Source organism: Rissa tridactyla, chromosome 5 (assembly GCF_028500815.1).
Source record: "Rissa tridactyla isolate bRisTri1 chromosome 5, bRisTri1.patW.cur.20221130, whole genome shotgun sequence".
Classification (NCBI taxonomy): domain Eukaryota; kingdom Metazoa; phylum Chordata; class Aves; order Charadriiformes; family Laridae; genus Rissa; species Rissa tridactyla.
The window spans coordinates 73,839,148-73,854,011 of NC_071470.1; the positions used below are offsets into that span (position 1 = coordinate 73,839,148).

At 41.8% G+C, this 14,864-nt stretch overlaps 1 protein-coding gene across 3 annotated transcripts in view; it reads right to left on the bottom strand.

The window, feature by feature from the left end:
* Positions 1-14,864, bottom strand: part of NR3C2 (nuclear receptor subfamily 3 group C member 2) — a 222,833-nt gene that overhangs the window by 26,534 nt on the left and 181,435 nt on the right. For all 3 annotated transcript variants that reach the window (XM_054202137.1, XM_054202140.1, XM_054202139.1), the window contains exons 5-6: positions 13,018-13,356; positions 12,456-12,600 (exon numbers count right to left, since the gene is read on the bottom strand). In XM_054202137.1, coding sequence (XP_054058112.1) covers positions 12,456-12,600; positions 13,018-13,356 — 484 coding nt within the window. The remainder of the gene's footprint in view (positions 1-12,455; positions 12,601-13,017; positions 13,357-14,864) is intronic.

Consider the following 14,864-nt stretch of genomic DNA (forward strand, 5'->3'; position numbering starts at 1 on the left):
CTTTGTGTGCGGCGGCAACAGGAAACACTGCGCATCGTTCTGCTCAATGGACTGTACCCAGACACCTGTTTCCCATCTTGAAGCCATCATAAACGCAACCAAAGTCAGCAGTACTGGAGCAGCATCATTAACTTATTGCACTGATCAAAATCCAAGCCAAAACACACGCAGAATTCGGGCAAAATTAAATTATGACTTTTCATTCAGCACTTATTTCTTATTCAGCACTTTCTAATCTCTGCTCACTCTGCAAGCCACAGCAGAAAGAGACAAAAACATACTCCCTTCAACTCCCCAACAAGCTTTAGAGCCTTCTCCTTCTAGGAAGGAAAAAGTACCTGTTCCCTTGCATCTATGGCAAATGCAGGCACACTCAATCCTGTTGAAATTAATGTCAGTTTTGCCATCAGTTCCTACTAGAGAGAAATTTGGGTCGTGCCCATTTTTCCTTTAACTTGTCAGTAAGTCAGCAAAAATAAATAACCCATCTTCAGCACCACCAGTGACCTCCTCCTCCTCCTGATAAGGCAGCAGATGCTCTCCCTAAGCACTCAGGGATAGAGAATGCAATATTACCCTGCCATTGGGGAAACATAGGCTGGGAATTGGGTGGTTTATCCAGGAAAGTGTTAGTCTAGAGGTAGCATAAAGGCGACACCCTCGGATGACCACCCTGCTGCCCACACAAGCCATGGTGGATCTCAGCCAGGTTACAACATCACAGCCCCTGGGCTGCCTGTTCTATCGTGCAGCTGGAAAACACTGTCCTCATACCAGGCCCAGGGAAAAAACCAAACCAAACCAAAACCAAAGTGCTATTCCCTCAGCCCCCGGTTATCAGTCTGGGTTTTCAGCATACTTGTACATTCCCAGACTGTTTGGCTGATGCTGCTGAACTGCCTGCTGCAGCTATTGCCCACGTACATGCTCCTTCATACAGAGGCAGGCAGGTGCCAGCAGTCGTGTCATAAAGCAAAGCTGTAAGACCTGGCACCAAGAGTCACCTCAGCTCCTCCTGCAATCCCCAAATCCCTCTGCTCTGTCCTGACTTTAGCCACTACTGACAGTCAGCATTTCTTCTCTCTACCTGCAAGGTGGGGAGAAAAAAACCCTGTGCCCCGTTAATCTGACACAGCAGCAAGGCCTTGGCACTACTTTGAAAATAAGGAGGTTTTATGGCGAGATCCTCCCGTGGCAGCAGGGAATTGGGCTCAAGAGTCCTGGAGATGCCTCCTGCTGCTGTGTTCCTGCAGGAATCTGACATGCAACAGGAGAAAGCTGCCCCCGCAAGGAAGCACAGTATTTCCTGCTCTAAAAGTTGCTGAAAGAGAAGTACTTCAGTAACAATCTCCCACCCCCTAGCCCTGCCACAGGAACGTGTAAACCCACAGTTACCAAAGTAAAACATTTAACGCCACAGGCATCTCTCTCCAGGTGACTGGGACTCTGCCGACTGAGGGGCGCGTAGCTGGGAGCGCTGGCGCCACAGCAATGACCTTGGCAGAAGAAGCTGCCAAACCCAGGACAAAAGCAGGGATTAGACTGAGGACCACCAACGCTCAACACTGATAATCAGACAAGTAAGGTCATTTCACATTAAAACACACCTACAGACAGAGCTGGTATTTCGTGAGCTTTATCCACCCCGGCATACAAACTTGACAATTTTTACACTGAGTTAATTCTAAAAACTAGTTTTATCCCAAGAAAGTCCTCCTGGTGATCCCAGAGAATACAGTCCCAAGTAACTGATACTAAGAAATTTAGAGCTGCTTTGAAGTTTTGGCTAAGTGTCCTCCTCTTTATATGCATATCAAGAAAGGAACTGGCAACAGCTCACGGATAATGACTGCCAAAGGAGAGTTTCGGCTCCCAATCGGCAACAGAGAACTTGTGCTAAAATCCAACTTAATAACCACCCAGTTATGTAACCCTAAAATCCCAAGCACATCAAGAGCAAAAAACCCCAAGTATCTTCTGGAATTAACAGTTAATTATGCAGTTAGCAGAATGCAGATACCAAATACTCTCTTTTGGTTTGCATTTGCATTCCAAAAGAGACAAATCACAGTTTAAATGAGAAAATACATAATTATGCCTTTACCAAAATGCTTTTTCAATAGCACACTGAATAATAAGTGATGATAATGTACACATGACAACAAACGCCCTTTTAAACTTCATCAGAAAAAAGGTATCACCAGCCAGAAAAAGGTGCCCATTAGGTATCATTTTATATATCCATTATGCCAGGGCTCATTGTCACTTGCAGTGGTTCATCAGCAAAACTACTGCTATATTCCACAAGCAGCAGCAATTTTCCTCTTGTGCCAACAATGCCTCAGAAATCAAGACATTGCTCACGCTGTCATGCAAAGGCCAGCGTTTTCTGGAAGTCAACCGAGGCCTGCCTTCTTCTCGTGCTAGTTTAGAGAAACTACTACCTAATTTTTCTTCTAATCTAGAAGATTAATATTTAACTCTATAGGGGAAATAGTGAAAAGAAGCACTAGGCATGGTGGCACGGAGATGCCACCAAACAGTTTTCACTGATATGCCGAAAGATTAAAGCAGCACCACGTTCAGACAGACACCCGAAAGGAACAAACCTCTTTATTCCTAGCCCTTCCTGCCAAGGACCTTGACAGAGGTGAAAAGCCACCCTCCCAAAAGGCTTATGGATGCCCCAAAGTCACGCTGAGACAACACTGAGAGAGCATAATTACGCCAAGTTAAATGTAAAATCATTGGGCACGTCTTCATGCTAAAGTCATAAAAGCTAACAGTCAAACCCTTTCAAACACATTACAGGCTGGAAACCTGCCAGAATATCCACTGGGCCAACAGATGATCGAGATGAAAAAGAAGCGTTTGAGAAAGATCAGGCCATAGCAGAAAAGTTAAATGAAATCTTTGCACCAGTGCTCTCCGTAAAGGAGTCCAGGAAGGCTCTGCACCAGAGTCTCCCTTTTCAGTAAGTGAGTGCGAAAACTGTTTTCAGATTAAAGTGTGAGTAGAAGAGGGTTTGGAAAGAAAAAAAAAATATCAAAATGAATAGTAATAAATCACCAAGACCAGATGGCATCCATCCATGAGCTGTAAAGTAACTTAAATACGGAATTGCTGAATTACTAACTGTGCTGTGCGGCTTATTGCTTAAATTGCCCTTATAAAAGGCGTGGAAGGTGACAAACGTGACTGATTTCTTAAAATGGGTCTGGGAGTGGGGAGGGAGCACTCAAGAGACCAGAAGCTAGTAAGTCTCATTTCTATATCTAGCAAAATGACTGAAAGAGAAGCATTAATAGATAAATAAATATGCTATAAGGAAAGAAAGTCAGCACAGCTTTGGGCAAGAGAGGTCAGGTCTCACGAATCTGCAGGAGCACAAGGATGTTCTGGTGGATACAGGCAACGTCTGTACGACTGAAATGCTTCACACATGCCAGGTCTAGCTGCATCCCACGGCCATATGGGGTGAGACCTAAGCAAACACCAACCCTCTCCCTCCTCCTCCTCTCCTCTGCCCTGGTTTCCACACAAAGGAAACTGGGGCATTGCAGCTTGGGTATGGCCTGCAATACTGTCTGTCGGCGTGCCAGCACGGGTAATTGCTGGTCTAGGACCTCCTGCACACTGCGCTTTGCATCAGGAGGTATGCGGGGATGCAATCTCGGCAAAGTTGGATTTTAAACCTATTAAAAAGATCTTCTGAAAGCTCTTAAAGAGAGCTTAGGGATAAAGGAGGAGGACTCTTCGTGGATTATTCGCAGCTTAAAAATAGGAGACCAAGGGTAAAAATAAATGGACATCTCTCAGAAGTAATGGAGGTTACCAGGGAAGTCTCGCAGAGCTCTGAAAGCCGTACTTATACATCATCTGAAAAAAAAATCTGACCTATGGAAGCGACAAAGCTTGCTGATGACTACAGACAATGAAATCAAGAGCTGTCTGTGAAAAACTGCTGAAAAATCTCGCAAAACTGTGTGGCTGGCCGACAAAATGGAAGGCGAAAATACTAATTGCAACACAATGCAGACAGTATAATCATCTTCCACCATACATACAAAATAACTGGCTCTAAATTAACAAACATCACACAATAGAGAGACCTAAATGTAATTTAGAACCGGTTTTTGGGGCTTCTGTCTTGAAAACGCTTGCTCAGTGTTGACTAATGGTCAAAAAAAGCAAAGGTGAGAGAAGAAGAGTTGAGAGCAGACAGAAATCGTAATTTTGCTACTGCGTAAATCCACTGCGCTCTGAACACAGCGTGTCAGTCTGGCCTCCTCCCAAAATTAATACAACGGGCTAGCAAAAGCACTGAAGGAAGAGATGAGGATGGCCAGGGGTAGCAAACGACTGATATACAAGGGGAGATTAAATTGACTAGCTGATTCTTCAGCTTGTAGAAGAAACAATGGGACTTGACAGAGATCTATAAGTGATAAATGGCATACACAGAATGAAAAGGAATATATCCGCTATTACTACAAACACAGGAATGAAGTGGCACTCCATTAAATTATCAGCTACCTGCTGCAGAAACATCTCCAACAAACAAATATGCATAATTAAATTGCAGAAGCGACTGCCACAGAACATTTTAGATGTCAAGATTATAAATGCATTCAAAAAGGTATTAGGCAAATTCACAGAAGAAAGACACAGAAGGATTATTAAGCACAATCGTCCGAATGCAATCTCCCGTTCAGAAAGTACCTAAATCACTGACTGCTCGAACGGACAAATGAAGAAGCATCATTTTACCCTTCTCCTGATCTGCTTTCTTTGCAACTGGCCAGTTTAGAGGATGAGAAACTGTGCCAGATGGACCTTTCTTCTGCCAGTTTTCACTTTCTTACAGATCTCCTTAAAACTACTTTATCTCCTGTTTTCCTTTACAGTTTCAACTCAAACACCTTAGAAATTTAAGAAGTGTTTAGAGATAAAGGCATGAAAAGGCAGAGCCTTTAGAAATTTACGCAAAGAAGTTGAAGCTATTGCTTTGCCCAACCATTGACCCGTTCACAATGAAAAGGCAAAATAAGACTTAGGAAAATCTAGCTGAAGCATATTACACCTATTATCTACAGGGATGACAGTAGTTCTTCAAAATTCTCTTCTGCGTCTGCACTATTTTGGGGTGGGTATGTAACAAAATCCTTTCATATACTTCTCTGCATGGGAACTGAGCTGCGCTTCATGAAAAAGTAAATAATAGTACCAATGTATATAAAAAATTTACTGATAAAGACATCCACTTCTCGCTGCACTGACAGTTTATAGATTGCATGAATGTAGTACTCCTCTTCAAAATAACATATGCAAGCAAAAAATCACGCAGGGAGGAATATCAAGGAGAGCTTGCTGACCTTTTAACAAGATCAGCGATCACACACACAATTTGTTAGCAAAGAATGAACATTGACAACTCTTATCAACAATCATTGTGGGAATACTAATTAAAAATGAGGGATTTGAAAACTGCCAGATGAAAGAGATTACAAAAAGGTACCTAAATTTAGACACTACAGGATTAACAGATTGCAAAAGAAACCAAAAGGGTTAACACCCATCATCCTGCAACATGTAAATGGGGAAAAAGTAATCTTTTAAACAATAAAAGAAGCTACTTATTGGCTTTATCACCACTCACAGATGATCTAAGTAATCATTCCCACCCTGCCCTGGGGTATATAAGGTTAAAAAAAAAAAATCTGCTGTTCTTAAATATTCAGCTTATTTTATTACATTTATCTTTCGGCTGTTACTATAGAAATCAGAATACCAGAAAGACTTACAGGCTTCAGCACCGAAAGGGCACAGAGAGGCAGCTGCATCCTTGCGCTGCCTTAGGAATGCCAAATCCTAATGGTCCCAGCTTCCACAAGTATATTAGGAACATAATGAAAAGACAACGAACATGCTATTTACTAATAAAATACACATAATTAATAAATGCAGATTTTAAATAAAATCTTACCTATTCATCCGAGCTATATCTTAGTTTAATTTTATGATTTTCCTCAGTGCTGCAAAATCCTCTGCCCATTCACATCCCAGGACAACACTAGCACAGAAAATTCACATAAATCCCCGTGTACTGAAGCTGGTTTTCAGGCTCTCTCTACTCATTTACTCTACATCAACTTTCTCGTTTGAAAAATTTATTCTCTATTTTTCCTCTATTGCTAATATCAACCTCTGTCTGCTTTTGAATTTTAAAACTTCCCACTTGGGACAACTACCAAAGGCATAGCATGAAAGATCCTTGCAATACTACGTTCTTGTTTTACTGAAAGTTAAATCTTGCACTGTAGAGGAAAGATTTATATTAATTTGTAGTAACCTTTGTTAGTTTGTTAAACTACATTACATACATAATATTATTGCGTTATTTAAAAATATCTGGAGTGGATGATTAAATTTTACAATGAAAGAGCCATCCATACTGCACTACAGACTAGTGGCCAGTAGTGTCACAATTGCGCAAATGGCAATAATGAAAGGACAGCCCCTTCTTAGTTCAAAATCGATAGCCTGAAGCTTCACCTTATCAGTGAAAAGCAGCAGCCAATACATCAATTGGTATATTCTGCTCTTAATGTTTTGCACGTGATGTCCAATAAACTGCAGCCTCTACTGAAGCCTTTTCACTCTAAGGATTGAGCTGCATATGATGTAATACAGTAATTTCAGAGATGGAAAAAAGACATCGCTGATCCAAATGCTTGTGAAAACTGGCCTCAGTCTTTAGACTTGTTTTTTCCAAGTTCACTTTAACAATTTTGGGTACCTCATGCAATGTCTAGTGCTGCTTTTATCAGGCCAACCCTCAAGTCCCTGACTAGGGTAAAAATCTCTGTAAAAATCCAATGACAGTTAGAACAAAGTACAACAGCCACAAAATTCAGAACCTGCACACTTACACACCTATGATTTATTCTTTATGCTGCAGATGACAAACCAAGAAAAATCAAAGGAGCGAGAAAACACACAGCACGTTAGTCATTAGGTGCATTTGCAAAATACTGTTGAAATATTGATGCCATACTTCAATGTACTAATGTGGTCTCAACACGGTGTCTCAGCATTACTGAACTCTTTCAGTATCCCACATCATTGCTATTTTACAGCTAGATAAGGCTGGAATGGTAAATTAGACAATTTGGGTAAATTTCCTAAAAACAGTAAACGGTTCTGGAATTTGAGTCTCCTCTTCAAAAGCTCCCAAAGATTTAGAATTCTACAGAGAGACCGTGTAAAACCTAAAATCAAAAGAAAATCGGAGACCTGTGGGGCAACTCCAGTGTTGGGCTGGCCCTCTGGTTTCTTTATGCCGGCAGAAACCGACGTGTGCCAAAGAGGACTCACGTCTTGATTGTTAATATTCATCAGCAATGCCATCAGCTGGGTTTTTGCCCTGTGGAGAAATGAAAAGCCACCATCCCACTTCCTTAGGGAAGGAGTAGATAAGCAGGGCAGCTTGCCATAAGGGATGCAGTTTCTGGCCTCCAGCTGGGAGGGGGATATGTACTGGGAGCACAAGCCATGGCCCCGAAAGGCAGCCCATGTCCCACTGCTCCCACTGGTTTCCCATGCTGGGGGAGTGAGGATCCCCGTGGTGCCACGTCTTGGCTCCTGCTGGGTTTCTGTTGGCAGTGCTGCCTCGTAAATACTTTTTATCCTTTCCTGAGCCTCTGAAAGGTTGCCAGCCGATGCCCTGACTTAATGTATGGGTGGAAGCAGATACCTGGGAAGTTGCCACCACTAGGCCGTGGGACAGCAACTGCCTGAGCCCGTCACAGAAACGTGGGCAAGGAAGGAGCATCCCTTGCTTTCCTCCGCAATTTAGGCATCTGACTTCTGCCCTGCAAACACATAAACTCCTACTATTGAAAGATTCAAATCATCAGATTTCTTCTAGGACAAGAACTGTCACGCTGCCACTTTTCAAAAACATTGGGGACTTTTCCTTCAAAAGGACATAGCCACAGAAAGAGTAGCTTTAGCTATTAGTACAATGATTAATTAATCCAGTAAGGCAGAGACCAAGGAAATTTGAAACTAACTTCCCTATCTTACAGGACCATGTCTTAAAAACCATGCTTTAGGCTGTTCCCTGTAGCAAACAGTTCATTTTACATAGCTTCAGACAGAATCCCTGAAAATAAGCTGGCATTAAAAAACATTGTATTTTGCTACACCCCTTGCTTTGTTCTTGCACCCACTCCAAGCAGCACCACTCAGTTTCCTGCTTTCAGTTGTGTATAATTTTACCAATTTAATGCTCTGGACTTGAATTGTCCATGCATATGCCTGCCTCAGGTTGGATTAGATTAGAAAATTTTAGTTGTAAGTCTTTAGCTAAGTCTGAAATTTTCTCCCTGCTTCAAGTTAAATAAAAAACAGCCTTTTTTTTTTTTTCCTGTGGGATTTCTGTTACTTTGCAGTAGGAACCTGAAATGTCTCAGAGCTTAGGTCTTGAATCAGGGATAGTCTTTTGCCATGCCTTAAGAAAATCTTCCCCATTACTATCTCTCTGTTCTCCCAAATCCCTAGATTCATTCAAGGTAAGGCTTCCTCGCCAGCCACAAATGAAGCAAAAATCAAAAGGTCTCTCACTGCATGATCCTCTGTCATCCCTACAACTCACCCAACCTGATCGATACCAAAAGGAAGGAGTCACCCAGGAAAACTATTACGGGATAACATTGGTTACGGATACAGTCTTCAAAGCACATACCCAAAGGGCTCAAGCTACGATTTCACAGATCACCTTAATTTTGGAACTTTGCAACTTCTTGAATTTAAGCTTGCAGCCTTAAGAACATTATTGCAGCACCTTTTGAGTGTTATTACATATGCAACAGTCTTCCTGTAAGAGTGTTTACCTCCAATAGGAATTACGTGGTGTCACATACATGATGGTCTTGTAAAGATTTACTGTGGATTGAAACTAAAACTATATGTATAGAATATTAGTTTTGATTACAACTACTATGCTACAAAAGAAATGGACTGAACCCCCCCACATACCGTAACTTACACACACACACCACACAACGCACTGGCCTATTTTATGCCTCTTCTCGGGCTGTTTTGAGGCATTTCTGTAACAGGCTGAGAAGCCATTTTCTTATCCCTCAGTTCACATCTTCGCATTTACCTAGGCCCAATTAAAGCAATGGAATATAGGCATGATCCATGAAGACAAACAGTACGCTTAATTAGATACGTAACATGGCTAAACGAAGGTGGACAAATACTTCCAGCCTTCCATAAGCCTAACAGGAAATCAAACCACGTATTAGTAGGGAGGCATTTTGCACTGTCTTTATACAATCAAAGGCACGTTTAACAGCTATTAACAACAGAGATCCTCACTTGTTATTCGCCTTGTTTACAGGCCTTCAGAATAAGAAAGAAAACAAGATCATATATCATGGCCTTCCAGAAACATTACGACTTCCTTTTATTCACAGTAGTTAAGAGTAAACGGAAAATTCATTTAATGTAAAACAAAGCAACATAATTCTGCTAATGCCAACCTCTACTTTCACTCTTTTTTAACTGTTCATTGAAGAAAATGCTGAACCCTCTAGGGCACCAAGTGTATGCTACCGGCCAGGGACCTTCCTAATTACTTCTTGCATAGAGACAGGAAATGACCTCTCCAGACACAATATGAAGAAATACCAAGAAAATCTTGGCCAGGTGATAACAGAAATGTAACTCTCTCAAGCCAGCAGAAGGAAAAGTCATCTTAAAGCATCTCCCCTTCATTCTGCACCAACTACTACATGTCTTAAAATGCAAAGGGCAGTAAAACACTCAAAAAGTTGCACCAAGTGAACCTTAGGGGTCTGATAAACCTCGTGGCACAGAAATGAAGGCTCATGTTTATAACTACACACCACATTTCGAAGTTCATGGTACTTAAAAAGTAAAGGTAAGACCAGCCTTCAGCTGTTCCAGGGCAAAGCTTCAAAGCAGTGTATTTTCACAAACAGGAATATATATGATGTTTTGTGCTTATCTGAATGCTTTCCACACTGAACTGTATTGGCTGACTTCTACAATTCCAATAATTCACCTCTGACCTTATGTCAAAATTGGGAAAAGCAATGCATCTCTCTCGAACTTAAAATCACAAAATAAGTTAGCTTGGGAGGGACCACGGGAGGTCTCAAGTCCAGCCTCCTGCTCACAGCAGGGCTAATGCCAAAGTTGGAGCAGGTTGCTCCAGGCTTTGCCCAGTCAAGGCTTGGACGTCTTCAAAGACAGAGACTCCAATGTCTCTCTGGGCACCTGCTCTGCTATTTCACCATCTCATTATGAAACTTCCTCTCCTGCTGCCCAGGAGGCAATTTCTTGTCCTAGACTTGTGATCACAGCCTCTCCTCCTTCTACTGGGCACCACCATGAAGACTCTGACTCCATCTTTTCTATAACAACTCATCAAGAAGCTGAAGGCTGCAATTAAATCCCCACCGCACCTAGCATGGTCTTCTCCTGGCTGTACGAACCCAGCTCCCTCGCTGTCCCAGCCATCCCCAATCACTTGGCCAACCTCCACAGGGCTCTCCGCTATTTCTAAAAACTTTCGTGTGCTGGGGAGCCCAAAACTCGGACTCCAAATGCAGCCTCACAGCTACTACCCTGAGTGGCTGTTTTCCCATCGAGTATGAAACGTAAGCGAAATGAGAAGAACCCTATTGTTCCAGAGATGTGCCCATTACCATTCCAGAGTAAGCACTGAACTCCTACCCTTTTACCTCTGAGGAGATTTCTTGTCCTGATTAACTACTTCAAAAGCCCCTTTCCCACATCTCAACACAGCTCCTAGTAATTTATTTTTCTTCTCTTTGGAAACATCTGCCTTCTGCTACCTTTGGTAGCTCTGCAATCAGTACATTTTTAAACACATAGAAGACCAGACCGCTATCTTACATATGTATATGTTTTTGGATGGATGTTTTTATTTTGCACTCCATGACATCGCGCTCCTATTCCCGACTGGATTCCAACATCAACCTCAGCATAATTCTGCAGGCACCTACCTTCAAAGCTTGCAGCATAAAACTCACAATTGATCTCGACTTCTGGAAGCTGCTTCTAGCTGCTGTATCAAAAACGCTAGCAATGCACATACACTTTTATTTGCAAGTGGGATTGATCTCCCTGTCCAATAAATTTTGACCCCCCCACTGACTTTCTTCAGATGAGGGAAAGCTGCTTCTCTGTTTGAACTTTTAGTCTACATTTCCCCAGGAGAACTAAACTCTTCTAAGTTCACATTTTCACTTAGCTTTAGCTACAGACACTTTTTCTGTGATGGTTCTCTAATGTCCAAGTCACAGTGGAGGTGCTTTCAACAAGGAAAATGGCTGACACTACATTTTCAACAACATGCAGTGAATCACCAGTTCCTCCCCTGAAAAAAAAACCAACCACCCAAACCAAACGATCCTTCTTTGATATCGCTCGCTATTTTGGGACCAATCTCATATACATTAATTATTTAGGAATTCCTAAATCAAAGAAAGACTATTAAGATGGACAGCAACAAAGCATCATCTTCTCCAAGAAAAACATTTCAAACGCTTCAGTAGATTGAGCGGTAAGTTATTTTTTGTTTATTCTTTTCCTGGTTTTTTTGGTTTTGTTTTTTTTTTTTCTTCTTCAAGAGCACCCATATCCTATTGATGATGTCTCCTTTTTACCTCTAGAAAAAACCCAAACCTTCTGGGATAAGCATATGACATGACCCCAGTTTGACTGCCTGTGTATTCGCTTAAATTTTGACTTTACTGTCTTGGAATAAACACTCGGCGAATGGAACAGAAATTAAATTATACTCATCAAAAGCAAAGCACTAAAACACAAACTTAAAATATGAAGGAACACACGTACTCGAATGGCTCCTTGGTTGATCCTTCTTTTTGTCTGAATGCATCATAAAAGAAGTTATGTTTCATTACTGAAAAAACATTTTGGCTTCTCTCATGGTTGCAAAGAAGGGTAATTAAGACTGTCAAGAAAACACATTGAACAGCTGTATGTTGTTAAGAAAAGCACCATTGTATGACTGGTCTGAAAAAACCTAGCAATTTAAACAATCATATTTCCTAGAAATTAGTTATTTTTCCAAGCTCTAGTAGATACCAAAAAATGTTTTTTTCTATAAATCCTGATTGTGTATCAGTCATATTTCAAGCCAGCAGGACGGTCCTTGTTTGAGAACACATCCACACATATAAGGAGAAGCGGATGGCAGTATCAAGCTTCACCAATTGAAAACTGAGTCACTGAAAAAAAGTGAAAATTAAGCTACTTATTAAGCCGGAATTAGCTGAATTTTTCTTAGACTGCAGGTATGCCTGAAAACCAAATAAAGACAGAGTGATCCTTCCAGCCTGCACTGAAAAAGACCATTAAGGAATACTTACTCATCGAAGATCAGGTCTGGAGCAAAATAGAGGAACTGGCTGTTTGTATGTTTGTACGATCTCCAACTCAAGGCAAACGATGACAGACACATCCATGAATACTGAATTAAAGTAATTTGGTCCTCGAGAGGCAAGTTTCTAAATCCTAGAGATCAAACCAGAAAATACCCATGAATTACATTGCGGTCTACAATGGTTGGCCAAACCAGCACTGAATAAATACATTGCTCATTATTTTTCCAGTATTAACGACAAGAGCAACATTCCCACAAAGTATACTTCTGAAAAAACAAACCCATAGTTTTTCATCACAGTGACATGTTTTCTTCTTAAGAGGCTATTATTCAAATGAAAGCTTTTTAAATATCAATCACAGACATATGAAACAAACATCACATAAATCAAAAAACCCAACAATCTTCTCTCGGATGTTCATCACACACACCCCTGCGAGGGCTTTCAACACAGCCCACAGATTAAAGATGCAACTTGTCAAGCAAATAGTTCGCTAAGCTAAAAGGAACAGGGAAGAGAAATTTCACCAAATGCCTTGTGGTCCTACCTGGAAGTATCTTTGCCCACTTCACCACCTGAATCATCTGCTTGCCGGCTAGGCGGTTTAAGGTGGAAAGCAGGTACTCTGCTGTGTCTGGCTTCGAGCTGTCGTATCCTGCATACACGATCTCCGGTTCAATGCTTTCAAGGATCTTAACAGGAGAGGGAGTAAGTGCTGGTGAGATAGCAGACATGTGGGGGACAAGTGCTGTGTTTACAGAGGGCTCAGTCACGGGCGCGATATACGTTGTCCCTTCCTCGGGGCTCTGGGGTGGTGGCTGCTGCCGCTGCTGTGGCTGCTCCTCGTGCATCCCTTTCAATTTCCCCAACTTTTTGGACTTCCGGGCTGTGAAGATGAGCAGCACAAGAACCAAGTCAGTACAGAAAGCCGGCATGACCCTGGCTTTAGAGAAAATGAAAGCATAAGTATCATTTCAAAGTTCTCAAGTGAAATAGGTGTAAGACCTTAAGAAATACCTCACTTACCTGCATTGTTACACTGGAAAAAGGACCAAAAGACACATATAAGCTCATTTTCATTGATTTACTGGATATTTTTATAGGTGACAGAATGTCCAGTATCTATGTCCATGCAGACATGTATAAAACATCCTAGTTCCTGTGGGCGGTGCCCATTAAACATTTCGGAAGTCTATTTGTTTTGTAGCTTAAATGCATCAGTTATCACCTACAAGTCTGCAATTCCTGTTCCCCATTGCATTTGGTCATCAAAAGAAACCTCCTTGGCAATGCCTAAAATTAGCAGACCCAGAGCCCTTCTAAGGTTTTGAGTCCTAGCACTCACCCTGGCTGCGCCTCAACTTGAAATGCAGTCAATCCATTTTGAACAGCCTAAGCTAGTCAAATCCCTTTGCTTTTGCTGCTTCGACACTTCCGTAAGAGCTTCTTCCCTTTTGTCTTGGTTTGAGGTAAAACAGAACCAATTTTCTGATTTGTAATTTTACTTTTTAGCTGGGCCTCTTCTAACTGACTAAACTCTGAAATTAACAGCATATAGTTCAGAAACTGTTCACCCTCAGAGTGATAAGACCTGATTATACCAAAGAACGGTATGCACAGAGGCTCTTGCTTAGACTTATTGCTATAACAACCAAGGTCAGCTAACTTCGCTGTTTTGCCCCGTTAGAGGGTCGGAAGCGGAGAAGCGTAGAGGGGTCCCACCTGCAGGGAGGAGCAGACGGGACAGGTGACCCGAAACTGACCAACAGGGTATTCCATCCCATGTGCATCACGCTCAGTATAAAAGCTGAGGGATCAAAGGGGCAAGGGGGCTCTGGCTCGCTCTTTCTTCAGTGGCCGATGTCTGAGGAGGACCCTGTCTGTTCGTCTGCCTTTGATCCCAATCTGAGCATTCCTGACTCCAGTTCCAGAATTCAGCTCCTGTCCGTCGCTGACTCCAGTCTGGGACTTTCCCTGTGTCTGCCAGCGACGCAATCATCATCCTGGGAGCTGGATGCGGTTTTCTATAGATTGTATAATTTTTTTTTCCTTTAATTTTTATTATTTACTATGTTCTTATTTATTATTATTTTCATTAAAGTAGTTTAGTTCTTTATCTAAACTTGTCAATCGCCTTATCTGTTCCCCTCCTCCCCGGGGTGGGGGGGGGAGGGACATCTGTCATTCTGATTGGCCAATCCGGCCAAAACCACACCACCTTTCTCTTGAGTAGTTCTGAAATAACGCTAATAATATTTACCCAGTTAAAGAAAAACACTGAGCCTCGTGTAACAGCTTTCTCACTGCTATCAACGTTTCTCTAATGATTTGCCATCCCCCCTTTTTTTTCCCTTTCTTTTTTTCTTTAATGTTACCCTCCCTATTTTTCTTTAC